The sequence below is a fragment of the Petromyzon marinus genome, chromosome 27 (assembly GCF_048934315.1).
Source record: "Petromyzon marinus isolate PM22_M1 ecotype Great Lakes invasive population chromosome 27, UKy_Petmar_22M1.pri1.0, whole genome shotgun sequence".
NCBI classification, from domain to species: domain Eukaryota; kingdom Metazoa; phylum Chordata; class Hyperoartia; order Petromyzontiformes; family Petromyzontidae; genus Petromyzon; species Petromyzon marinus.
In genome coordinates, this window is record NC_133693.1 from 14,400,653 (window position 1) to 14,428,389 (window position 27,737).

The 27,737-nt window shown below is 50.7% G+C and overlaps 1 protein-coding gene across 1 annotated transcript; it reads left to right on the forward strand.

The window, feature by feature from the left end:
* The first annotated feature begins 12,823 nt into the window (after window positions 1-12,823).
* Window positions 12,824-15,770, forward strand: LOC142929244 (uncharacterized). The gene is made up of 2 exons (XM_076070162.1): window positions 12,824-14,161; window positions 14,564-15,770. Exons 1-2 carry the CDS (start codon window positions 13,831-13,833, stop codon window positions 14,839-14,841), a joined length of 609 nt encoding a protein of 202 aa, XP_075926277.1. The 5' UTR covers window positions 12,824-13,830; the 3' UTR covers window positions 14,842-15,770.
* The last annotated feature ends 11,967 nt before the right edge of the window (window positions 15,771-27,737 follow it).

Genomic DNA, 27,737 nt, shown 5'->3' on the forward strand with positions numbered 1-27,737 from the left:
AACTCAAGCACGTACACCAAGCTCTTAGGGCTAATGGTTACTCCGACTATACAATCCGCAAAGCTATCACTCAAACCATGAAGAAGAACCCTCTTGAGGAGCCTTTCAAAACCATCACTTTACCCTACATTGCTGGGATCACAAAAAAGATCTCCAAAATCTTGAATAAACACAAGATCCAGGTCCGTTTCAACACATTACATAAAATCCGTGATCTGGTTCCGTCTGTAAAAGATGTGATTCCGGACATACAATACCCTGGTGTCTACAAACTAAGTTGCCTCTGTGGTAGTAGTTACATTGGAGAAACCAAACGCCATATCTCGGACCGCATTCGTGAACATAAAGCAGACCTTAAACACGGTAGGACCAACACCTCGGCCGTAGCAGATCATTGTTCTAATTCAGTAGGCTCACATGCCATTGACTTTTCCAAGACGGAGGTTCTTTGTAAGCCATCTGGCTTCCATGAGAGATTCGTTCATGAGGCTATCCACATATACAAACACAGAGACAATTTCAACCGAGAAGATGGATTCTATCTTAGCAATCATTGGAAAGATTTGATAAATCATTTCAGTTCTTGATTGATTGTTCACGCTTACAGTGCCTTTCAGACAGCATACATAAAAACAAATTTCGTCTCCCCCCTCCTCTTTTCAAAAAATAGATGGACTAGTCCTGGCAAACTGCCATCGTTGCGCGTGACGCAAACGTTATTTTTATATATATAAATAAATATGCCGTTTTCAAAATAAATTTATGCAAACCGACACACCTGATGATGACCGTTTGAGTTATGGTCGAAACGTCGTGAGAATTTTTTTATTGTTTTATATATATTTTGTTATTTTGTTGTTTCTCTTCAACGTGACTTTACCGAAAAAACTAAGAATATTATAAAGAAGTTATAGATTATTATTACAAGAGAAACAAAGAAAAGGAAAAAGGACAGATATGTGCAATCGCAAAAGAAAATAATTTACCAAGAACAATTTAATCAAAAAGAGCAAGAAATTAAAAGATATAAAACATGAGACAATGCACTTGATGTTAAGAATTAAGACAGGTGGAGTAACATGGACACCAGAGTTAGCTCAATGGCATCCAGAGAGATTCGTTAGAGCAAAAGGATATGTAGGATGTGAACAAAAAGAAGAAAATCTAGATCACTTTATTTATGAATGTGAAAGGTATAAACACCTGAGAGAGAACACGATTGATGAATTAAATAATGATAAGAAAAACGAAGTGCTCAAAAAAAGCATGAACAATGATAAAGTTTTCAAATACCTCTCAGAATATATAGAAAGGGCATACTAAATAAGATCCCAAATACTCAGGTATTGGGATAAAAACATGTAAATATATCACCCCCACCTTCCCTGAGCTTTCCAGGATGTTCAAGCGGACCATGTGCCTTTTTGGGAGCACATATCTGTGTGAAAAAGCTCTTTTGCACCATGAACTTTAATAAGTCAAAGTACAGGTCCAAACTTACTGATGAGCATTTCAAGCCATACTGAGGGTCTCAATTGCTTCCTCCCTCAAGCCAAATGTGGCTCAGCTGTGTAAGAAGAGGAAGCGCTGCCAGGTCTCTGGAAGCATGGAGTAGGTAAGAGAAGCCTATGTTCTGAAGAACCGTTCATGTTCTGAACTGTTATTAATAAAGATTGAGAAGATTGGATCAGTTGCACTTTTTTTTGGAATACTTGATGAGGCCCAGCCTCACAAAGACTCTACCTCCAGCGGCCCCCAGGTAAGTTGAGTTTGAGACTCCTGCTCTGAACGCATGTTTTTAAATATGGAGGGAAAAACTGGAAGACCTGGAGAACAATCCACGCGACCACGGGAGAGAGAGAGACATGCAAACTCCAAATATACAGGCGTCAGGGTCCGGATCGAACTCACGACCAATTGCATACCAGGTGAAGGAGTTAACATCCCACCACCGCGGAACCCTTATGTACCAGGTTACACAGTCACGGACTCAAATGAAGACACAGTCCCTTCATTTAACAGTCTGTTCGATAAATAAGTTCTGTTAGCGAGCACCTATTAAGGCTAGCATGCCACACGAGGGGGTGGGTGGTCAGTTTTACCCAGGAGAGCCCTACTGGCTCTTTTCAGGAGGGTTCTACCACATTTCCCAGCAATGATTACTAGGCACAGTATATTCCAACTGGGTAATTTGCGGGCAATTGTATTTAATTCGGTTAATCTGGTCCATGACGCTGGGATCTTCAACGTCCACTGAAGCAGACGGCACATGGTGTCTTTGCTGTGAACACGCCTGTAGCATTAAACAGGGCGGCCTCTGGATTCAAACCGCGAACATCTACGACAAGCGGCACACGTACAACTGCTACAGACACACGCCGAGTGTGTAATCACTCAATATGTGAGTGATTACACGCAACATCGTTGCGTGATTAAACACAACGTTGTTGTGTGTGTAATCACACACAAAAATATTGATGAGACGCAACGACGTTGTGTTGAGTGTAATCACAAACAACAACGTTGTGTTGAGTGTAATCACTCAAAACGACATTGTGTTGAGTGTAATCACTCACAACGACGTTGTGTTGAGTGTAATTACACACCACGACGTTGTGTGTAATTACACACAACGTCGTTGTGTTTAGTGTAATCACTAACAACGACGTTGTGTTTAGTGTAATCACTAACAACGACGTTGTGTTTAGTGTAATCACTAACAACGACGTTGTGTTTAGTGTAATCACTAACAACGACGTTGTGTTGAGTGTAATCACTTACAACAACGTTGTGTTGAGTGTAATCACAGGCAACAATGTTGATGACACACAGCGTCCAACAGAGGGCGTCGTAGTCGTGCCATGGGGAGGCGGCGAGTGATGAACGCCACTGCGGCGCCGCAAAGAGATCAGAGCCGTGATATTTATTTATTTGTACACTGGAGGAGGAATCCGATGAGCTACGAAGTTCTTTATCACAAACGTCCAGCGTCTTGGCCGTCACGATAGAACGAGGCCGATAAACGTGGAGGTATAAATGAGGGTGATGCTAAGTCGGTGTGCCGTGCCCTAAGTGAGGTTGCCATGGGCGTGTGTGTTGGCCGTGTCAGGAGCAGGTGAGGAGGACGAGGCAAGGGGTGAGGATGACGAGGTGAAGGGTAAGAAGAACGAGGTCAGGAGGTGAGGTGTGAGGAGGACGAGATGAGGTGTGAGGAGGACGAGGAGAGGGGTGAGGAGAGCGAGGAATGAAGAGAACGAGGGGTGAGGAGGACGAGGGGTGAGGAGGACGAGGGGTGAGGAGGACGAGGGGTGAGGAGGACGAGGGGTGAGGAGGACGAGGGGTGAGGAGGACGAGGGGTGCCGAAGACGAGGGGTGAGGAGGACGAGGGGTGAGGAGAGCGAGGGGTGAGGAAGACGAGGGGTGAGGAAGACGAGGGGTGAGGAGGACGAGGGGTGAGGAGGACGAGGGGTGAGGAGGACGAGGGGTGAGGAGGACGGGAGTGAGGAGGACGAGGGGTGAGGAGAGTGAGGGGTGAGGAGGACGAGGGGTGAGGAGGACGAGAGTGAGGAGGACGAGGGGTGAGGAGAGTGAGGGGTGAGGAGTAAGAAGAACGAGCTGTGGGGGTGAGGACGAGGTGAGGGGTGAGAACGAGGTGAGGGTTGAGGACAAGTGAGGTGGACGAGGTGAGGGGTGAGAATGAGGTGAGGGGTCAAGAGGACGAGGTGAGGGGTCAAGCGGACGACGTGAGGGGTAAGGAGGACGAGGTGAGGGGTGAGGAGAATGAGGAGCAGGGTGCGGTGGACGAGCGAGGGGTGAGGAGGACGAGGGGCGAAGAGGACGGGGGGTGAGAAGTAAGAAGAACGAGGTGTGGGGTGAGGAGGACGAGGTGAGGGCTGAGGAGAGCGAGGCGTGAGAGCGAGGGGTGAGGAGAGCGAGGGGTGAGGACAGCGAGGGGTGAGGAGGACGAGGGGTGAGGAGGTGAGGAGCAGGGTGCGGTGGACGAGCGAGGGGTGAGGACGGGGGGTGAGAAGAAAAACGAGGTGTGGGGGTGAGGACGAGGGATGAGGAGAGCGAGGGGTGAGGAGAGCGAGGGGTGAGGAGAGCGAGGGGTGAGGAGGACGAGGGGTGAGGAGGACGAGGGGTGAGGAGGACGAGGGGTGAGGAGGACGAGTCGAGGGGTGAGGAGGAAGAGGTAAGGGGTAAGAAGAACGCGGTGTGGGTGAGAAGGACGGGGTGAGGTGGGCGAGGCGTGAGGATGACGAGGCGCGGGGTGCGGTGGACGAGGTGAGGTGAGGGGTGAGGAAGACGAGCCGAGGGGTGAGGAGAACGAGGGGTGAGGAGAACGAGGGGTGAGTAGAACGAGCGGTGAGGAGGACAATGTGTGAGGAGGACGAGGGGTGAGGAGGGTGAGGTGAGGGGTGAGTAGGACGAGTCGAGTGGTGAGGAGGACAAGATGAGGGGTAAGAAGAACGAGGTGTGGGGTGAGGAGGACGAGGCAAATGGTGAGAACAGCAAGGGGAGGGGAGGACGAGGAGTGAGGACGAGCTAAGGGTGAGGAGGACGAGGCGAGGGAGAGGTGAGGGGTGAGAAGGACGAGGTGAGCGGTGAGGACGACGACGGGTGAGGAGGACGAGCTGAGGTGAGAGGACGAGTCGAGGGGTGAGGAGGACGAGGTAAAAGGTGAGGCGGACGAGGGGTGAGGAGAGCGATGGGTGAGGAAGATGAGGCGAGGGGTGAGGAGGACGAGGGGTGAGGAGGACGAGGTGAGGGGTGAGGAAGACGAGCTGAGGGGTGAGGAGGACGAGGGGTGAGGAGGACGAGGGGTGAGGAGAACGAGGGGTGAGGAGGACGAGGCGAGCGGTGAGGAGGAGGCGAGGGGTGAGAACGAGGGTTGAGGAGGACGAGGCGATGGGTGAGGAGGACGAGGTGATGGGCGAGGACGAGGTGAGGAGAGCGAGGTGTTAGAGAAGGACGAGGTGAGGGTGAGGAGGATGAGCTAAGGGGTAAAGATGACGAGGCAAGGGGTGAGGACGAGGCGAGGACGAGGTGAGGGGTGAGGAGGACGAAGTGAGGGCGAGGTGAGGGGTGAGGAATACGAGCTGAGGGATGAGAAGAACGAGGTGAGGGGTGAGGAGGACGAGGTGAGGGGTGAGAACGAGGGGTGAAGGAGAACGGGGTGAGGAGGACGAGGCGAGATGCGAGGACGGGGTGAGGACGAGGTGAAGGGTGAGGAGGAGGTGATGTTTGATTCGTGACAAAACATGTAATAAAGTTATTAATAACAATCTGAATTATAGTCAATTATTCACGTCTACTACAGAGAGTGCAGGTAGCCGTGTGAGGAAGAGGTGAGACGAGGTGAGGGGTAACGACGAGGTGAGTAGAACGAGAGGCGAGGGGTGAGAACGGGGTGAGGGTTGAGGACGACGGGTGAGGTGGACGAGGTGAGGGGTGAGGATGAGTCGAGAGGTGAGGGGTGAGGATGAGTCGAGGGGTGAGGAGGACGAGGTAAAACGTGAGGCAGACGAGGAGTGAGGAGGACGATGGGTGAGAAAGATGAGGCGAGGGGTGAGGAGGACGAGGGGTGAGGAGGACGAGGGGTGCCGAAGACGAGGGGTGAGGAAGACGAGGGGTGAGGAGGACGAGGGGTGAGGAGGACGGGAGTGAGGAGGACAAGGGGTGAGGAGAGTGAGGGGTGAGGAGGACGAGAGTGAGGAGGACGAGAGTGAGGAGGACGAGGGCTGAGGAGAGTGAGGGGTGAGGAGTAAGAAGAACGAGCTGTGGGGGTGAGGACGAGGTGAGGGGTGAGAACGAGGTGAGGGTTGAGGACAAGTGAGGTGGACGAGGTGAGGGGTGAGAATGAGGTCAGGGGTGAGAATGAGGTGAGGGGTCAAGAGGACGAGGTGAGGGGTCAAGCGGACGACGTGAGGGGTAAGGAGGACGAGGTGAGGGGTGAGGAGGATGAGGAGCAGGGTGCGGTGGACGAGCGAGGGGTGAGGAGGATGAGAAGTGAGGAGGACGGGGGGTGAGACGTAAGAAGAACGAGGTGTGTGGGTGAGGAGGACGAGGCGAGGGCTGAGGAGAGTGAGGGGTGAGGACGGGGGGTGAGAAGAAAAACGAGGTGAGGACGAGGGTTGAGGAGAGCGAGGGGTGAGGAAGACGAGGGGTGAGGAGAGCGAGGGGTGAGGAGGACGAGGGGTGAGGAGAACGAGAGGTAAGGAGGTGAGGGGTGCGAAGGACGAGTCGAGGGGTGAGGAGGAAGAGGTGAGGGGTAAGAAGAACGCGGTGTGGGTGAGAAAGACGAGGTGAGGGGTGAGGTGGGCGAGGCGTGAGGATGACGAGGCGCGGGGTGCGGTGGACGAGGTGAGGTGAGGGGTGAGGAAGACGAGCTGAGGGGTGAGGAGAACGAGGGGTGAGGAGGGTGAGGTGAGGGGTGAGTAGGACGAGTCGAGTGGTGAGGAGGACAAGATGAGGGGTAAGAAGAACGAGGTGTGGGGTGAGGAGGACGAGGCAAATGGTGAGGACAGCGAGGGGAGGGGAGGACGAGGAGTGAGGACGAGCTAAGGGTGAGGAGGACGAGGCGAGGGAGAGGTGAGGGGGGAGAAGGACGAGGTGAGCGGTGAGGACGACGACGGGTGAGGAGGACGAGCTGAGGTGAGAGGACGAGCTGAGGTGAGAGGACGAGTCGAGGGGTGAGGAGGACGAGGGGTGAGGAGGACGATGGGTGAGGAAGATGAGGCGAGGGGTGAGGAAGATGAGGCGAGGGGTGAGGAGGACGAGGGGTGAGGAGGATGAGGGGTGAGAAGGACGAGTCGAGGGGTGAGGAGGACGAGGTGAGGGGGGAGGAAGACGAAGTGATGGGTGAGGATGAGGTGAGGGGTGTGAACGAGGTGAAAGGTCAAGCGGACGACGTGAGGGTTGAGAGGACGAGCTGAGGAGGACGAGGTGAGGGGTGAGGAGGACGAGGTGAGGAGGATGAGCTGAGGGGTAAAGATGACGAGGCAAGGGGTGAGGAGGACGAGGCGAGGACGAGGTGAGGGGTGAGGAGGACGAAGTGAGGGGTGAGGAGAACGAGGGGTGAGAACGAGGGTTGAGGAGAACGAGGCGATGGGTGAGGAGGACGAGGTGATGGGTGAGGACGAGGTGAGGAGAGCGAGGGGTTAGAGAAGGACGAGGTGAGGGTGAGGAGGATGAGCTAAGGGGTAAAGATGACGAGGCAAGGGGTGAGGACGAGGCGAGGACGAGGTGAGGGGTGAGGAGGACGAAGTGAGGGCGAGGTGAGGGGTGAGGAATACGAGCTGAGGGATGAGAAGGACGAGGTGAAGGGTGAGGAGGACGAGGCGAGGGGTGAGAACGAGGGGTGAAGGTGAACGGGGTGAGGAGGACGAGGCGAGATGCGAGGACGGGGTGAGGACGAGGTGAAGGGTGAGGAGGAGGTGATGTTTGATTCGTGACAAAACATGTAATAAAGTTATTAATAACAATCTGAATTATAGTCAATTATTCACGTCTACTACATAGAGTGCAGGTAGCCGTGTGAGGATGAGGTGAGAACGAGGTGAGGGGTAAGGACGAGGTGGGTAGAACGAGAGGCGAGGGGTGAGAACGAGGTGAGGGTTGAGGACGACGGGTGAGGTGGACGAGGTGAGGGGTGAGGATGAGGCGAGGGGTGAGGATGAGGCGAGCGGTGAGGACGAGGTGAGTAGAACGGGGGTGAGGACGAGGCGAGGGGTGAGGAGAACGAGGTGAGGAGGGCGAGGGGTGAGGAGGGCGAGGGGTGAGGAGGGCGAGGGGTGAGGAGGGCGAGGGGTGAGGAGGGTGAGGAGGGCGAGGGGTGAGGAGGGCGAGGGGTGAGGAGGGCCAGGGGTGAGGAGGGCCAGGGGTGAGGAGGGCGAGGGGTGAGGAGGGCGAGGGGTGAGGAGGGCGAGGGGTGAGGAGGGCGAGGGGTGAGGAGGGCGAGGGGTGAGGAGGGCGAGGGGTGAGGAGGGCGAGGGGTGAGGAGGGCGAGGGGTGAGGAGGGCGAGGGGTGAGGAGGGCGAGGGGTGAGGAGGGCGAGGGGTGAGGAGGGCGAGGGGTGAGGAGGGCGAGGGGTGAGGAGGGCGAGGGGTGAGGAGGGCGAGGGGTGAGGAGGGCGAGGGGTGAGGAGGGCGAGGGGTGAGGAGGGCGAGGGGTGAGGAGGGCGAGGGGTGAGGAGGGCGAGGGGTGAGGAGGGCGAGGGGTGAGGAGGGCGAGGGGTGAGGAGGGCGAGGGGTGAGGAGGGCGAGGGGTGAGGAGGGCGAGGGGTGAGGAGGGCGAGGGGTGAGGAGGGCGAGGGGTGAGGAGGGCGAGGGGTGAGGAGGGCGAGGGGTGAGGAGGGCGAGGGGTGAGGAGGGCGAGGGGTGAGGAGGGCGAGGGGTGAGGAGGGCGAGGGGTGAGGAGGGCGAGGGGTGAGGAGGGCGAGGGGTTAGGGGTGAGGAGGACGAGGTTAGGGGTGAGGAGGACGAGGTTAGGGGTGAGGAGGACGAGGCTAGGGGTGAGGAGGACGAGGCTAGGGGTGAGGAGGACGAGGTGAGGTCGGTAAGGGAGGTGTCCGTCTCCGGAGTGTTGCATGATATTTGTTGCTATGCTCGATGTTTGGTTGGTGACATAACATTCAATAAAGTTCTAAATAACATCCTGAAAGATAATAAATTACTCGTGTCTGCTGCATAGAGGCCAGGTACCCGCGTTTGCCTTCTGCGTGTGCGTGTAGATAAATCAGAATCTGTATTTTACATGAGTTTTGACGTTCTCTTTCACACACGTCCAGAAGGGTCGGGTTAGCCAGTTGCATCAACAACAAAATGCAATTAAAGATACTCGAGTAAGGATTGAGAAAATGTAGTCAAGTCACGAATAAATATCATGTAAAATCAAACTGTGCAAGCTCATACCTTCTTGTAGATTTGTCAACATCAAATCCAAGCTTGGGCAAGATGGCAAAACACCAACAGTCAAAGTACCATACCAAGACAGTGGCCTCGATTAAATTGCATTCAAACATTGAACTCTCGACACGTGGGTGAAGAGGTTCCGAGTTTCAAATCGCAGACGCAAAAGCCGCGTCGAGAACTTTGAGCCATGGCTGATACGGAGGCAGCTTCCTCTGCCCCCATAGGGTGCCTGGGGGCACGTGATCTGGCTCCGCCCATGGTAGGCGGGGCCAATTGCGTCACTTCCTGCGCACTCACCTCCGACCCCAATGGCGTTACGTCACTCCGGCAGGGCGAGCGAGCTGAGCGGCTGCGTTTGTCTCTTGCGCCCCCAACAGGAGCCATGAAATTTTGATTTAAAGCTTTCGTGACTGCAGTAATTCATATTCTTAGTTTTTTCGGTAAAGTCACGTTGAAGACGTGAAAATGAAACGTGACTTTACCGAAAAAACTAAGAATAGGAGCCATGAAGTTCTTCAAGAGACGGCAGCAGATGCAAGCGACGCTGGAGACTCCAAATTCGTCAACAGTGGAGGTGAGTGGCGCCACCTCTTGCGTTGGAGTTATACGAAGTAACAAATAGAGTACTGTGATCACATCGAGAAAAAATATTATTTTTTAAAATATTTAAATTTTACTTTAAATTGAGCGCTTGATGCGTGGGTAACGAGGTTCATAGTTTAAGATCACAGATTGAGAGTTTCATCAAGGATTTTAGTCGGAGAAAGCTTTCTCTGGGCAGTTGGTCCTTGTTTGCGTTGCCAAGGTGATAGCATCTCGTGTCAACTGCCATTTCCCAGCTGGTGTGCCTGGGGGTCACGTGACGTTTGGTGACGCAATAACGCCCGAGCCATTGGCTCCGCCCTTTTTGGGTAAAGACAGTGACGTAATCACTGCCATTGATGACGTCATCACTGTATTCGATGCCTTCACTGAAATTGACGTCTCTGTAATTGATGACGTCATCACTAATCGATGTCATCGCTGTAGTCGATGGCGTAATCGCTGCATCTGATGACGTCATCGCTGCATTTGATTACGTCAGCGCTGCATTTGATTACGTCAGCGCTGCGGGCTCCTTATCGCTGCGTGTTGGCCTGTAATTCGGGCAAAGCCAGCGATCTGAGCACCTGTGTTTCTTTATCTGCGTCGGCAAGAATATACATGATATTCTTCAACAGACCACAGTTGAGAAAGCAACACATGAGACAATGAATGTGTCAACAGTGTAGGTGCGTAGTGCCACCTCTTGGGGGCCGTCCATAAATGACGTCACGCACTTGGGGGGGGGCAGACATTTGTGACGATGTGTGACGGGGGGGGGGGGTTTGAGAAATGTGATGTCACATCAAAATGCGCAATTTTAAATAAAAATAGACAACACGTTCTACTTAATTAAATAGACTTTTTAATAAATGTTCTACATCAGAGTGCAGCACCACATTAATACGAACTACAATGGCAATAGTTTAAGATGTTTTCTTGTTCATGTTTTTGTTTGTTGCGGTTGCACCCGATTCAAGAGCTGAATGGCTCACAGGGCTATACCAAATAAATGGAACTATGAACTAAAGCGATTTGAAGCATGTTTTTTTTTTTGGGGGGGGGGGGGGTCTGACTTTTTGTGACACCGTGTGACAAAGGGGGAGGGGTCCAAAATCGCATGACGTCATTTATGGACGGCCCCTTGTGTTTTGATGTCAGAGGAGTTGTACTCGGTAAGAGAGGTAGGGGACAGACAAATCTAGGCTGGAGTGGAGGCCACCACTCTGCCACTTACCAGCTAAAATGCAAACGTGTATGGAATGATAAAAAAAAGCTTTGCCCCAACACCAGATTGACACCTTTTACAAGGCAGCAAGTCCGCATGAACCACAAATACCTGCTAACACCAGTGGCGAGGGATATCTGAGCCAGTGTTGGGACTCCCCTATGTCGACTTAGGCTGAAATGAATACAGGCAGTCTCGCTTAGCGCTCAAGTTGCCTATGTGGAGAAGTGAGCATTCAGGAAATCAGCGCGAAAAGGGTTATACCATTATATATGGGGATGACTTCTCGACAGCGTTATCTCTTATGAACAATAAATGAGGGCTTCATTGGAGTATCAGCGCTATTTTATAAGAGTAATAAAACAGATGGTAAACATTCCATCAAACGAATTTTTTTTTTAATAATAGCATCAGGAAGTATTACGTACTGTACTCACCAGTGTAACCGCCATATGCTCACTCACCTCGACCGGCCTTATCACTGGCATGTTGACATTCCCAGACATTTTGGGGCTAAGGCAGAGAGACCAAGGAGGAGCAAACACGTCGGCGGACGAGTTTGTCTTTTAAAAATTGGCGAGCGCTGTGTGGCTCAGAGCGTACTGTGATAAAACTGAATATCAAATTAACCTTATGGCGGGACCCCGAGGTCCCGAATAAACGTAAGTCATTGGCTGAGCGAATGTAAATGAAGATGGTGTGGGTGCGTTTCCTAGGCCAGCGCTGCTGCGCATTCTACCACTCTGTTTAGGCTGTGCGGGGAATCGTGGTGTTGCCTTTGCTTGGGTGTGTGGGTGTCAGCCCATCTGTCCTATGTGTGTTTACCTGTGTATTAGGCACCTCACTTGCCATGTGCCATGGTGTTGTCTCCACCATCCGATGGCGAATGGCATGTCACAATGCGATTGAAGGCAGGATTTACGCTGGGAGGCGCTAACGTGCCCGTGCCATGTGCCCTTGCTCCCGTCGCAGTTGGAAATGCCGGAGAAAGAAATGCACCAGCTGTCCCGGGAGGTATCGACCCTGCGGGACAATCTGAGCAGGGCAAGAGCGCAGTTCGCCACCCTGCGTGGCGCACTGCGCCAGACAGAGAAGAGTCTCCATGAGATGCTGCACCAACTCAAGAAAAACCATGCTGAGGAGGTACTGTGGCCACCACCAACCCCCCTGTCCCCTTGTTACACGGAGCAGGGCTAAAATGAAACTTCGTTTGTCAAGATTTCGTCGATCTTACATTTACATGCAAATTTCATCAAGCCCTGCCCACTGACCCTTGAGCTACACCCATCTCAAACCTTTTTAACTCCCTGCCTTAGCAGCGCTCCCGCCATATATTTTTTCCTGCCTCGGCAGCTCTCCTGCCATATCCTTCACTTGATGACGATTGCTTGTGTTGCGATCGAAATGTCGTGATATTGTTATTATTTTTTTTATTATTTTTGTATCTACATGGCCTTACCGAAAGACCCAAATAACGTGTTCACGTTGTGAAGCTGCGTGGCACACAAGCAGAGATAACAAAACCTCAACATATTCGTCAATAACGCTGCAATGGATACTGCTTTGACTTCTCTGATGCGATGAAGGCCATTGCCTGAAACATCACCTTTTAGAAGCTCTGCCCTATTAAGTGCATCATTATTGATTCATGCGTTGAGTTTTTATTCAGAGTTACGTTGTGAACGTCAAGGAAATGGCACATTAAATGAGTGCATCCTGGGAGGTAGCTAGGTGCCCCAGGGGTCAGACATGCTGTGCCAGCATGGCTGAGATGCCAGGATTGAATGTGGATTACAGCCGCCCAACCACAGTGATTAAACCGGATTCTCAAGCATAATGGTCTCAGTCTAGTTGCAAATGAGTGCACAAAAAAACCCATCGAATTATATTTTGGTTCCGTAATAAATTTTGCTAAATTCACTGTAGCGAGTGGTCCATGGTTTTATTCCCAATAATGTTGAAAATGAAAAGATAAAAGCAGATCAAACTAAATTTTTGTATCATAGCATCTCCCCACATAATGTGCATGTATTATGTTTTATTGATTAATACATCTGTACGGTGCTGACCAGCATGGGGAAGTATAGTCAAACACATTCCCATGACCGACATGGTGTGAGGAGGCGTTGTGAGTTATTTGTTTTGAATATTGACTCAATTTGAAGATGAACATTTGGGTGCAACGAGTTTCTTCATTATCTTATGATGAAGAACGTTGCCATGTTGTATGCACGCTTACCAATCGTTGATTGATGTATACAATGTATCATGGTTCTATTTTTTGACTTTCTATTATCATTCTAAATATTTTAAACGTGATTGTGGTATGTTCAATAAGACCACAGGTGTTTACCTTGCATATTTTTGAAGTTCTTGATTTGTTTACAATAGAATCTCAATTTCTTATTTTCATCTTGAAAAGCATCCACTGCACGTGTGCGTCCGTCTGCATGCGAGGCGCCTGTATGTGCGTCTCTGTACTCAATGCCCGTGTCTCCGCATTCTTATCTTGTCTCCCTCTGCATGTTCTGCCTTTGGCTATGTACATCTCTCTCCACATGCACTGTCTTTCCATAATGTGTCCAAATTTGTATGACTTGCTTGTGTCTTTGTGTGTATGTCTCTGCATCTGTAATTTATTTTCTTGTGCCTCCTGCCCATGTCTATAGTCTCTTATCTCTCTGTACAACTACATGCTCCGTGTGTCTGTATGTCTGTACCTGTCCTCATCTGCACGCTGCATGTGTCTGTGATGAAGGGATGCCCACCTATGCATGCACGTGCCTGTGACACTGTGCCCTTCTGCCCGTGAGCAGCTAATGGCACACTCGCAGGCCATCAACAGCCTGCAGGTGGAGTTGGAAGCAGTGCGGTGGGGCGAGCGCGAGGAGCAGCTGAGGCGTGAGCACGATGCGACTCTGCATCTGGCATACATAGAGCTGGCCGAATATCGTGCATCACATATGCACGACGATTCAGAGTACGACGCTCACGTTGTGCACATCACGATCCTCCAGAAGGTGAGGCCTCCACTCTCGCAACAGCCACCCCCCTTCTTGCAACAGCAATGTGTCCTGCCCAAGCCCACTTATTTTCTCAATATTTTGGATGAATGCTAAACAATTTATTAATATATTCAAATTACATGTTGTAATTACGTGTAATTTAGATGCTGCCCGTCTCCGCCCGCAGGCGCTGAAGGAGCGTGACGAGCTGCTGCGGCGCTCAGAAGCAGACCTGGTGGCGGCGCGGGAAGAGGCGCGAGAGCGCGGGACTGAAACCGAGCGGCTGGGCACCGAGGCCGCGGAGCTGAGAGCGAACATGCGCGACCTCTTTACCAACCAAGAGGTGCAGCAGACTGAGGTGGACAACCTGCGGCATGAAGTACTGGAGCTGCAGCAACGACTGCAGGAGGCTAACGCTTGCTGCGAGGAGACCGGTGGGTAGGGGCCTGTGCTCCAAAATTTTTCTGAATCCCGGACCCATTGAACACTAATTTTTGTCGAGCACTGTGCACCAATAACTTCTTTTTACGAGTTAAAACGAGTAATTCCTCGTTTTTACTTCATTTCCCACGTGGACCACTTCCGCTGTCTAACATAGGACTGCACTGGGTTTACTAACTGCTCTCTCACTAGGCCCTTCCTGTGCATATATTATTATTCTGGACCCTGTGTTTGCATGCAAGCTGGTGAATAGGTCTGAGGGACCTCAGACCTATTCTGTCTGCTACTACTCCCGCTGCTGGTACTCTTCCTCCTGAGCTGCTGCTCCTTCTCTGTCTGCTGCCACTGGTGGCTGTACTGTCTTCATCGCCATGGTTTTGTGTCCCTTCCGACAGGCAATTCTCTGGAGCAACAGACGGACTTTCTCAAGGCCGAGCTGGGAGTCTCCAGGGCAGAGGAGGCCGCGAGGGCACAGGAGGTGGTGCAGCTGCAGCACACACTTCAGCACACGGATGCTGAGATGGAGTGCATGCACGGCCAGATCGCCGGGCTGCAGCACCAGGTAACCAGAGCCTTATGCGGCAGCCCCCCCACCTCCATGTGTGTGCATGAGGCCTGTCCTCATCGCCTGAGCAGTGCACCATCGCATGTTCGAGAATGTTTTTTTAGGTAAAGTCACGTAGAAATAAGAAATAATAAAATTAATAATAAAAACCAAAGAATAATTCCTGCAGTCACGAAAGCTCCAAATTCAAGTTTCATGTTAGAGAATGGTTTGCAGAAGCATAAATCACATAACTACTTCTGAGAAATATTTAAGTGCCCTCTGGTACCCACCCAATAGGAGGAAATACTTTGATATCTGCCCTGCTATGGAGAGTAATGAGTAATGTTCATCACAAAACAGTCGGATCTTTGGTTTTCAGAGCTGGAACTTCGCTCGATGTAGTGTAAAGCCGACATTGTTTTCATGGGCTTTTCTGTGAAGTCATTGATGATCAGGCTGAGATCATTAACTCACTGCACATGTGAACCTGGCTTAATCACAGGTGGCTGAAACCTGAAGTGGTTATATAAGTAATATGGATGCAGCCAGGAAGGCAGACAGCCAGAATGTTTTTTTCGAATGTAGTATGATAATGCATTTCTATATGGCAAAATGTATAATTGTGACCACAGGATCGGTCCTCCCCTCATGGCTCTTAATTTTGTCTGCAGATATGTGAATGTTGGATGAGGTAATTACACTAGACAAGGCAATTCCTGACTAGGCCTTTAACTAATTCACTACCTCTCATAATTTGTCATGATTCAGAGTTGCGAATGTATTTTCTCACATTTTCATACTTTCAGTTAGAATAAATACAATTTAATTATAAAGTCAGCTGCAGTTTACAGGACTTTTTCTAAAATGTGATTGGCTTGCATTTGTTAGAGAAACAATATAGGCTTGCAGACACACAGCTATATGCACACCACAGAGTTTAAATGACTTAAGTGGTAATTATTTATCTGTTTGCAAGCCGGGCTTAATTACAGCTGGGTCTTTTCCAACCCAGAAAAGATTTCCACATTCTGCACACCATATTCAGTATACTTCCCCAGACATGAATCCAGCATTGTGGAACGTGTGCGTGCCTGTAGCTGAAGGAGTCGGAGGGGCACGTCCAGGCACTTGGGATGGAGAAGGCGCAGCAGCAGGACGCGCATCGGAAAGAGGCCTGCGAGCTGGCGACAGGGCTGGAGGAGGTCCGGCTCACCCTCACCGATGCTTTTAAGCAGTTCGAGCGCAACTCCAAGAAGGTATCGGCTCGCAAGGGCACGCGTGGTGAAGCCGCGATTGGCACTGAAGAGGGGCGCCACGGTGGCGAGATGTTAACTACCTCGCCTGTATGCAGGAGGTTGTGGGTTTGATCCCAACCCCGACACCTGTATATTTGGAGTTTGCATGTTCTCCCTGTGGTCACGTGGATTTTTTCCGGGTCCTCCGGTTCTTCCTCCACATTTAGAAACGTGCGTTTAGATTCTATAGCTGCAATACATTTCCACATGATAAGCCACTTCGTTGAACTTTCATTTGTGGGCAGGTCGCTTCTGAAAAAGAGCGATATAGTTCAGTAGGCCTTAGCTGGTAAAATAAAGATAATTAAAGTTTGAGTTTTAAGACATTTGTGGCAGCGTTCACAAGAGGAGGAGACCCTTGTGCGGCGAAATATTTATGATGATATACAACGTATTAATTTACTGTGATGAGCCTTCTGCACTCTGAACCAAGCTGTCCGAGTTTGATTACCAACCATGGCTAGCATTGGTGGCCAGTGAAATCTGACCCAGTCTTGGGTGTACCACTTCGTGCTGACCAGTGTGATGAAGTATGATCAATTAATTCCCATGACCGGTATGGCTCAGGGAAACTTTCATCCAGCAGTATCACAAAAACACATTCAGCGGTGGACGGATCATGGCTGTTCATGATGATGATGGTGATGATTACGATGGTAAAACGAACGTTGCCTGTATTAAGGCTCAGGAGGACGAGGACACAATCACTCGGCTGAGGGAGGAGCTCAAGGCGAGCAAGGAGGAGCTCGCAGCGAGTGAGGCGGAGCGCGCCAGTGCCCAGCCGGAGCTCTCCACCCCCCAACAGGGACTGTCGGCGCTGCAGGATCAGCTGACCACGTCCCAAGCTGAGAATGAGGACACTCTGCGTCAGGTAATGCTCCCAGCCTCGTTCCCACGGCCGCTGAGAACCCAGGCTCTCCTGGCCCCGGAACGGCCCAGGTCTGACCGTGACACAGCACTTGAGTCGTCAGGCTGTGTAGGGTCTGACCATCTGCTCCCCTCTGCTACGTGCATGTCCATGCCCTCCCTGTCCTGGTTTGGGAAGCGATTTTAATCTGACCTTTTAATGCAGATTTTGGGTTACTTAATCCATATATGTGGGCTTTTATAGGTGTAATCATGGGTTGTGTGCATGATGGTCTGACAAGATTGGGTGCATCCTGGGTGATTTGGTCAAACATGGTGTATGGACATCTGTGAAAAATATTTTCACAGCTCATCAGACTCCTCCAATATGAATAAAGATTCTGGTTCTAAATGTGTCTGTTGTTGCATCTGTATGTTCTACAATAACCGCACACAGTCGTTAAAATGCTTTTCTCTGTCCCTCTGCCTGTGGCCCAAGCAGCTGTTCGAAAGGAGCCAGGAGCTGGGATTCCTGCATGCGGGGATTCTTTGGTATCAGCGTATGCTGGCCGAGCTGCACACAGAGCTGGAGCAGTACCGCGAAAACGCACAGATCGGACGCTCACAGCTGCAGCATTTGGACATGCTGCGCCAGCAGAGCGAGGCGGAGGTGAGTACACTGCATTCGCACGTCGCAGACAAAGACTCCCCGTATAGCCTTAATAGACTGTTGGGGAAAGTACTGTTAGTGAGCAGCACCTATGAAGGCCGGCATGGCACACAAGGGGGTGATTGGCCAGCACCATGCCTCGCTGCCTTTGTCTCTCCAGTGGTGGTGTTTACACATCGCACCAGGTACTCATTTGAGGCTGGGTCGATCTAGGGGACGCCCAGGACCGGTTCACATAATCGTCACTGGTGTTGGCCATGAACGGGAATCGAACTCGGGTCGCCGCTTTCGAAGGCTAATCGCTGCACTACCGCTCCCCACACATTCACTTTCATACACATAGACACGTGCGCGTGCATACACACACACTTATAGGCAAACACTTGCTCCAAGCGCCATCCTGAATTATTACATGTCGCGGAGGATTGCTCCACTGAACAAAATAGTGACGCGGTTCAATTTTCAAATGCGAGTTCGCGTTTAAAGTCAATGTTATAAAATATATATTTGATGGAAGCAGGTTCGTAAGTGCAGGTGTTTGTAAGTTGAGGACTGCCTATATACACACTTATTTTTCACACAGATGTGTATATGCGCACTGGGTTACTGAGCATCCTCTGTTTAGGGACTGTACCACATTACAATCCACCATCCCACCTCTAGTAAAAGTACCTACTACTACTAGAACATCTGCTCCCCTCTGCTACGTGCATCTCCATCCCCTCCCTATTTTTGGTTGGGAGGCAATTATAATCGGACATTTTAAAGTAGCTTTTGGGTTAATTAATCCATATATCTGGGCTTTTATAGGTGTTATCTTGGGTTGTATGGATGGTGGTCACCCATCCAAGTACCATAAAAGTTCAACCCTGCTTTTCTTCCAAGATCTTATAATATTGGGTGCATTCCGGGTCATTTGGTCATAGGTGGTGTGGTGTATGGACATCTGTGAAAAAGAGTTTCATAGCTTATCAGATTCCTTCATTTAAAATAAAGATACTGGTTCTGTATGTGTTTGTTGGATTTGTATGTTCTTTAACAACTGCACGCAGTCGTTAAAATGCTTAGCCATGTCCTTCTGCTGCCGTTTGTCCGTGGCCCATGCAGCTCATCGAAAAGAATGAGCACCTGGGATCCCTGCAGGCGGGGATTTTGGGTTACCAGCGTGTGGTGGCAGAGCTGCACGCTGAGCTGGCGCCATGCCAAGAAAACCTGCGGAGCATTCACTTTCAGCTCCAGGATCTGCAAGTGCTGCACCAGCAGAGTGAGGCGAAGGTGAGCAAGTGCTGTTAGCGAGCACCTATGAAGTCCGGCATGGCACAAACGCAGATATATACAGTAATACCATTATTTACGCCGTCCCGTTGTACGTACTTTCACTATTAACGTACTCAAGTCATTGATAGCCAATCGCATGTTATGTACTGTGGTACCTTGCCATAGCGTACTTGAGATTTACGAACTTTACTATAAAGACCCAAATAGTTTACGCTGGATGGCGACAGTAAGGCACCAGATGACGCCCAAGCGTTTGCATCTCTGACTACAGTAGTCACTTTCATGTGTACATGTGTAGTGACTAACTCAGAGACAGTAAGACTTTTAGGCGCTTCTTTTATTTAACGAGCACCATTGGGATAATACAGACACCCTACGTGGGTACACACTATTATCGTTGCTTGCCTATACAAAACACTAACCATCTAACACTGACAGCACTGAACGGAGACAGCGAACACCTATCTAGCAGCGTAATATCGAGTGAAGACGGCAGCGACGATGGCGACAAGACGACAGCGATGAGATGACAACGACGATGACGAGATGGTGACGACGACTATCTTAAATATACGAACAGCACGACGAGGATCCCACTTCCAGCAACAGCCACAAGGTCCCTCACAGGGGCCCTTCTTATACTCTCAGCGTGGCCTCGCTCCGCCACGGCCACGCCCCCTCTCTGGAACCTACTAGCGGGTTCCCGATGGCCCCCCCTCTGTGACCTTTCCCCTAGATGTCCCCCTCTCGTGTCTATCGTGGCCTGCTGACGTGGGTACTACCATACACCGCAGTTACCCTTTTTTACCAGCAGCCAGCGCTATGCCACTACACATACTCTATCAATATTTTTTCCCCACATACCGGATTTATGGTGAATATTTTTCAAGTGTAAACTAATTTTACATGATAAACAACTAATAATACACGTAGTATAATAGACAAATATATCAATATGGCAGTCCTCGACTTACGAACGCATTTAGTTCCTGAGGCCCATTCATAAGTCGGAACGGTTCGTAAGTCGGAATACAATAATGTGCGATATTTAAATTCCCATATTGTCAGTGTTATAAAATGTGTTAAGGTTCAACAAAAGAGTTAAACTCGTAAATAAGAAATCATGTACATTTGCATTAACACTAAAATATAGTGTATCGTAAGTAATACATAAAATGTAGTAAAAATAATTTTTTTTCACTCACCGCTTTTAAATCACAAGCGTGCTCACCGCTACACTTCCGATCCGCACAAAGATCCACCGTGTAGCTGTAATAGGCTGTTGGGGCACGTGCTGTTAGCGATAGCCTATGAAAGCCAGCACGGCATGCGAGGGGTTGTGTGCCAGCACCACACCCAGCTGCATTTGTGTCCCGAGTGGTGATGTTTATAAAGCGCGCTAGGTGCTCATTTGAGGCCGAGTTGACCTACGGGAGGCCCAGGAATGGTTCAGATAATCGTCACTGGTGTTGGCCGTGAGTTGGAATTGAACTTGGGTCGGTGGGTTTGTAGCGTAGCGCGTGAACTGCAACACTACCGCTCCCCACACAATCACTTTCACATATACGCACATGTGCGCGTGCACGAGGCTGACTCATGACATCTTGTGGAGGATCGCAGCACTGAACAAAATAGTTCTGTGGTTCAGTTTGGAAGTGCAAGTTCGCGTTTTAAAGTCAATGGTATCCAAAAATTAATACATTTCATAGAAACAGATTTGGAACTCGGGTATCCGTAAGTCGGGTCTCCGTAAGTATGGTGTTCCTAAGTCGAGGACTGTATGTATACACTTATTTTTCACACTGATGGTTGTACAGAATGGATGCGCACTAGGTTACTGAGCATTCTCTGTTTAAGGACTGTACCACGTTACGATCCACCATCCCACCTCTAGTAGAAGTACCTACGACTACTAGACCATCTGCTCCCCTCTGCTACATGCATCTCCATCCCCTCCCTCTTTTTGGTTGGGAAGTGATCTTAATCTATTATTTTAATCCAGATTTGGAGTTAATTAATTCCTAAAAAATGTTTAACATAAAACTTTCGTGACTGCAGGAATTCATATTCTTGATTCTTTCGGTAAAATCACGTACTTTTTTTTAATAATATAAAAAACCCACGACGTTTCGATTGCAACACAAGCGGTCTTCATCATGCTTTTATAGGTGTTATCTTGGTTTGTATTGATGGTGGTTGCCCATCCAAGCATTTGAAGTTCAACCATGCTTTTCTTCCAAGATCTGAGATGATTGGATGCATTTCGGTTTATTTGGTCAAAGGTGGTCTATGGACATCTGTGTAAAAGAGCTTCGTAGGTCATTACATTACTCAATTATAAATAAAGATCCTGGTTGTGTGTGTTATTATACCTGTATGTTCTGCAATAACCTCACGCAGTCGTTAAAATGCTTTCCTGTGTCCCTCTGCCGCCATTTGCCCGTGGCCCACGCAGCTCATTGACAGGAATTGGAAACTGGAATCTCTGCAGGCAGAGATTCAGTGGTATCAACGTGTAGTGGCGGAGCTGCACGCTGAGCTGGCGCCCTACCGCGACAACGAGCAGAGTGCACACTCGGAGCAGCAGCATCTGCAGAGCGAGGTGGATGTGAGTGCACAGCACTCGCGCATCGCAAACACACACACACGTATATAATTTGCGTTTAACGTAAATAATAGATTCATGCACACACGATTCAGTGTATTATGATAATGATGAGCTGGTCTAACCATCACGTTAAGCCGTCATGGTCCCCGTTTACAAATACAGACAATTTCATTATTGCTGGACACAGTGATAACGATGAGAATGATTTAGCACCTTTCTGTACACCGGGGCATCTCAGAGCGCTTTACATCACATCTCATCTCAACACGTGTGAAAGGGCACCCCCAATGACAGATGTCCTGTGGGCACAAGGTGACTCAGCACCTGGTGTGCAATTGGCATTTGTCTGCCAGTAGGGGGTGCTGATTGTTGTGTGTAATCCCAGTTGAGCTGGTAGAAGTACTGAGTTGTGTGTAGTGTCTAATGGGTCAGTATGTCCACAGCTTGTCACGGTTGAGGAGGAAGAGGACATCTCTGGCTGCTCACTGGAGCCCGGCATTCAAGAAGCCTCCCAAGACCTGCCCCCCCAGGCCTCGAACACCCTCTGAGCATCTCACAGCCCCCCACACTTCCAGCACCACCCACCCCCACCAGCACCTCCCCTTCCTTACAAGGCGTCGCGTTTTAATAATAAATATTTGTATCTAATACTATCGCCTCGTCTCAATTCTTTTGAGTGTTTGGGACACGCGAGTGGCTCACATTTATAATGCTAAGGGCTGTCTACATCCACAGTGTGGCTGTTGCGGAGCTTCTAGAAACCAAATGTGAGGCAGAGTTCTGTGTCCCTTGGGTAATGCCAGCCCTCCAAGGGGTTTGCACTGAGTTTGAGTTGGGGGCGACAAGCACAAGATTGTGGAGGTGGTGATGGTGGTGGAAATTTAGGAGGATGGCAAGGAGGAGATGCCCATCAATAAACTAGTTGGCCACGGTGAAGCCAGCAACCATAGTCGTTCCTACGTCCCCTGATGTGAGCGGCAGTGCTGGAGGGCAGTTCCACAGTCTCAGACGGACGTGGAAACTCATTACCATAATCGCACAGTTATCTTACCTTGGGCAAAGTATTTCAACCAAGAGATTCAGATAGAAATCATCTGTGTGAATAATGTAATTTCTAAAGCAATAATTACCTTCTATATTATATCCCATATAAATATATAAAATTAAGATGATGCTGAAATTGTGATGTTTGCCTAATATGTGAAACTGCCCTACATGTAGTGCCAAACACTGACGCTCTGAAAAATATTTCTGCAGCAAATCTGTAGCCCTATCCCTAACTCCAAGCCTGAATAGACTATGGAATATATGAAAACTCAATGTCCAATTCACAAATTCGGAGGCATCATCACAGCGATGCACCAACTCTACTTCTTACACAATGATCTGGCTCAACCACCTCAATCCAATATAGTTGTTGCTCTACATAAACGTCGACCATACGAAGAACATGACTCCAACCCCTGTTCGTCCCCTTGTGCTAATTCATTGCTCAAGACAATGCGTTTCCATGTAGTTCTCCCCTCTTCGGGTTTTGAGAGATCCTTCTTCCCATGATGTGTCCCCAGGTTGTGTACGTCACAGATGGCAACTCTTATCCTCGTACATGGACGGTCACGTTGCGTCCCTTGTCTCCTCCCATCACCCATCACATGCCATCCCTCCCCCCCCACCCCAATGTAATCACTCAAAACCAACTGTGATTGACTGCAGCAGTGTTTTTAACAGACACCAGTCGTGTTACGGCTATTGGTGTTGTTATCGTTTATTGTAATAAACGCATTGCCTCCAGGAGAAGTCTCGCTCTACGTTCATACCCACAACACAGGCGCAAAATACATTACAGAAGTTATGTTAAGCAGCAGCAAAGTTTGAGTGATAGCTCATCTGACACTGACTCCTCTCACAACGACCAACTTTCCGAATACTCATTCAGTAATAAGACTCTTAAATTGACGGAGAAAGCTCTCGTCAGAATCCCCTATTTTGATCCACACAATAGGAACAGAAACATACACTCATATCACAACAGTCGAAGTGGAGGCAATGATCAGAGGTCTGAGGAAGTTGGACGAGAAAACAAGTGCTGAAAAGAAGGTTATATGAATATTCTATACCATGGGTAAAGTCGCTACCATACAAGGTTAGGAATTATTTCAAACAACTCAGCCTAACAGTGATTACGAAGTTTGGAGAATATTCAACACTGAGGGGTTTAATGCTGCCAAATTTATGTCCCAGTGCGTAAACGAGGAGTGTATTACGCAGGTGATGTTGATCAATACCACGAAGGTGACAAAATGTTCAAGATTGTTTTTTTTAATCCTTGAGTTCAGAGATTACAGAAATTGTGGGAATGGTTTTGGACCCAGAGACGGCCTCCTTACACCACATACAGAATAGGGTTCACACGGCATGGCTATATATATAATTCGGACAAAACACAGGGAGAGAGATAATGCACCCCGCCATCTAGAGGGAAGTAAAAATCACGTGAGCAGCTACAGCACCTCACATCAAGCCCCACAATACAGAGAGGAGCAAGCACCCACGAACTACCAACATAATTACACGCAGAGATGGCAAGGTAGCAATCCAGCGAGAGAGGGGCACACCAATCCGAGGCAACCACAGCACACAAAGACAGGTAATTATTGGAATCTCAAGGTGTGGAAGCCAAGAGCGGAATCATACCAGCACCCCATGCCACGACAAACTCAAGGTTAAACACAATCTGCCCATTCCCCCTTCGATACCCCCACCCGGCTATACCAGGAGGGAGTAGAGAAACAGGAAAGGAAACAAAAATGGACTCAACTCAGATACAAAATGTGGCACAAACACGTGGTGAATCACCCACATTAATTGAGAATGAGCTGCCAGTGAGAGCACTGCCCACTGAATTACTGAAAAATAAAAGTTTTTCATCCAAAGGCCGATGCCTGCATTCCTCAGGGCGTGTCCCTGTAGCACGTTCCTCTGCCCCATCCATCGTACAATCATGCAAATCCGCGAGACAATGGGCGACTTTTCCAATTACCTGGCGATTAGGTTTTACTCCCCATCCCTGCGGTTTATCATCTCCTGTCGGATGTAGATCGGAGTGCTGAAATGGGGGAAGATTCACAATGGATCGGGAATTATGTTGAAACCCAGCACACCCAAAAGCACAAAAGGGGGGAGGACCCAACGGGGCACGGAATCGAATCGACTCATCGAGTTAAATGTACGGATCAATGAGTGGTGGCCCACTTTACTCCAGTGACCTGGGTGCTGCTACGGGGTCCACTTTCTGCCCCGCCTCCTTTCCCCCCCCCCTCTCTCCCCCCTACTGTCGATTCCTATATAACCTCGTGCCACGGCAGATCTCTCGCCTACTTCAGCAGTTTTTTCTTGCTGTGGTTGTCCCACCTGATGGGAGGGACTTGATCACATCAGCCGCGTCACAGGAAGTAAGATGTGGGGATGGCTGTCATTTTTAAAGGGGTCTGAGTAATTGACCATACACAAGGAATCGGTTATAATCGACTTGGTAATCGAATCGTTCCAGCTTTAGTATTCGCGCATATAATACACTAGCTATTCTAGATTTAAAGCTTTCGTGACTGCTAGGATCCATACTCTTTGGTTCTATTGGGTAAAGTCACGTAGGTGAAAATAAAATAACAAAAAATCACGACGTTTCGGCCACAACACAAGCGGCCTTCATCAGGTGAAGGGACGCTACTGTCTGGAGGACAGCGCTGGAGTGGAAGAAGCCACGCTTAGATCACGACCTTTAAGCTGTGTGAGAAGAAAAACACCAAGCGCCTTGACAATGGAATTAGCATATAATTTAGCATTGAAATGGCTAATGGAAATAGCTAAGTTAAAGTATACACATCCGCAGAGGTACCCCTTGACAAAGGAATTAGCATAGAAGTTAGCATTGAAATATCTGAGTGATTAGCTTGTAACTGGTCACAGAAATATCTATGTTAAAGTGGCGTACAATTCTCGAACTCACCCACTCAACTACTAAAGCCACCCACCAACCCACTCATAAACCCGCTCACCCTGGGGTGAAGCGGGCGAGGCGTGAGGATGACGAGGCGCGGGGTGGACGAGGTGAGGTGAGGGGTGAGGAAGACGAGCTGAGGGGTGAGGAGAACGAGGGGTGAGGAGGACAATGGGTGAGGAGGACAATGGGTGAGGAGGACGAGGGGTGAGGAGGGTGAGGTCAGGGGTGAGTAGGACGAGTCGAGTGGTGAGGAGGACAAGATGAGGGGTAAGAAGAACGAGGTGTGGGGTGAGGAGGACGAGGCAAATGGTGAGGACAGCGAGGGGAGGGGAGGACGCGCTAAAGGTGAGGAGGACGAGGGAGAGGTGAGAGGTGAGGAGGACGAGGTGAGCGGTGAGGACGACGACGGGTGAGGAGGACGAGCTGAGGTGAGAGGGGAGGACGAGTCTAGGGGTGAGGAGGATGAGGTAAAAGGTGAGGCAGACGAGGGGTGAGGAGGACGAGGGGTGAGGAGAACGAGGGGTGAGGAGGACGAGGGGTGAGGAGGACGAGGGGTGAGGAGGACGAGGCGAGGGGTGAGGAGAGCGAGGGATGAGGAGGTGAGGAGCAAGGTGCGGTGGACGAGCGAGGGGTGAGGACGGGGGGTGAGAAGAAAAACGAGGTGAGGACGAGGGTTGAGGAGAGCGAGGGGTGAAGAGAGCGAGGGGTGAGGAGAGCGAGGGGTGAGGAGGACGAGAGGTAAGGAGGTGAGGGGTGCGAAGGACGAGTCGAGTGGTGAGGAGGACAAGATGAGGGGTAAGAAGAACGAGGTGTGGGGTGAGGAGGACGAGGCAAATGGTGAGAACAGCAAGGGGAGGGGAGGACGAGGAGTGAGGACGAGCTAAGGGTGAGGAGGACGAGGCGAGGGAGAGGTGAGGGGTGAGGAGGACGACGGGTGAGGAGGACGAGCTGAGGTGAGAGGACGAGTCGAGGGGTGAGGAGGACGAGGTAAAAGGTGAGGCGGACGAGGGGTGAGGAGAGCGATGGGTGAGGAAGATGAGGCGAGGGGTGAGGGGTGAGGAGGACGAGGGGTGAGGAGAATGAGGTGAGGGGTGAGGAAGACGAGCTGAGGGGTGAGGAGGACGAGGGGTGAGGAGGACGAGCTGAGGGGTAAAGCGGATGAGGTGAGGGGTGAGGAAGACGAGGTGATGGGTGAGGATGATGTGAGGGGTGTGGACGAGGTGAAAGGTCAAGCGGACGACCTGAGGGGTGAGGACGAGGTGAGGAAGACGAGCTGAGGGGTGAGGAGGACGAGGTGAGGAGGACGAGGGGTGAAGAGGACGAGCTGAGGAGGACGAGGTGAGGGGTGAGGAGGACGAGGTGAGGGTGAGAACAGCAAGGGGAGGGGAGGACGAGGAGTGAGGACGAGCTAAGGGTGAGGAGGACGAGGCGAGGGAGAGGTGAGGGGTGAGGAGGACGACGGGTGAGGAGGACGAGCTGAGGTGAGAGGACGAGTCGAGGGGTGAGGAGGACGAGGTAAAAGGTGAGGCGGACGAGGGGTGAGGAGAGCGATGGGTGAGGAAGATGAGGCGAGGGGTGAGGGGTGAGGAGGACGAGGGGTGAGGAGAATGAGGTGAGGGGTGAGGAAGACGAGCTGAGGGGTGAGGAGGACGAGGGGTGAGGAGGACGAGCTGAGGGGTAAAGCGGATGAGGTGAGGGGTGAGGAAGACGAGGTGATGGGTGAGGATGATGTGAGGGGTGTGGACGAGGTGAAAGGTCAAGCGGACGACCTGAGGGGTGAGGACGAGGTGAGGAAGACGAGCTGAGGGGTGAGGAGGACGAGGTGAGGAGGACGAGGGGTGAAGAGGACGAGCTGAGGAGGACGAGGTGAGGGGTGAGGAGGACGAGGTGAGGGTGAGGAGGATGAGCTGAGGGGTAAAGATGACGAGGCAAGGGGTGAGGAGGACGAGGCGAGGACGAGGTGAGGGGTGAGGAGGACGAAGTGAGGGGTGAGTACGAGGCGAGGGGTGAGGAGAACGAGGGGTGAGGAGGACGAGGCGAGGGGTGAGGTGAAGAGGACGAGCTGAGGAGGACGAGGTGAGGGGTGAGGAGGACGAGGTGAGGGGTGAGGAGGACGAAGTGAGGGGTGAGGAGAACGAGGGGTGAGGAGAACGAGGGGTGAGGAGGACGAGGCGAGCGGTGAGGAGGAGGCGAGGGGTGAGAACGAGGGTTGAGGAGGACGAGGCGATGGGTGAGGAGGACGAGGTGATGGGTGAGGACGAGGTGAGGAGAGCGAGGGGTTAGAGAAGGACGAGGTGAGGGTGAGGAGGATGAGCTAAGGGGTAA

What these genes read in the sequence shown, in the direction of transcription:
- LOC142929244 (XM_076070162.1), top strand. Translation starts at nt 13,831, where the DNA reads ATGAATGCTAAACAATTTATTAATATATTCAAATTACATGTTGTAATT. An exon ending in CGCTTGCTGCGAGGAGACCG is followed by an intron (nt 14,162 to 14,563) that starts GTGGGTAGGGGC and finishes CCCTTCCGACAG; the next exon opens with GCAATTCTCTGGAGCAACAG.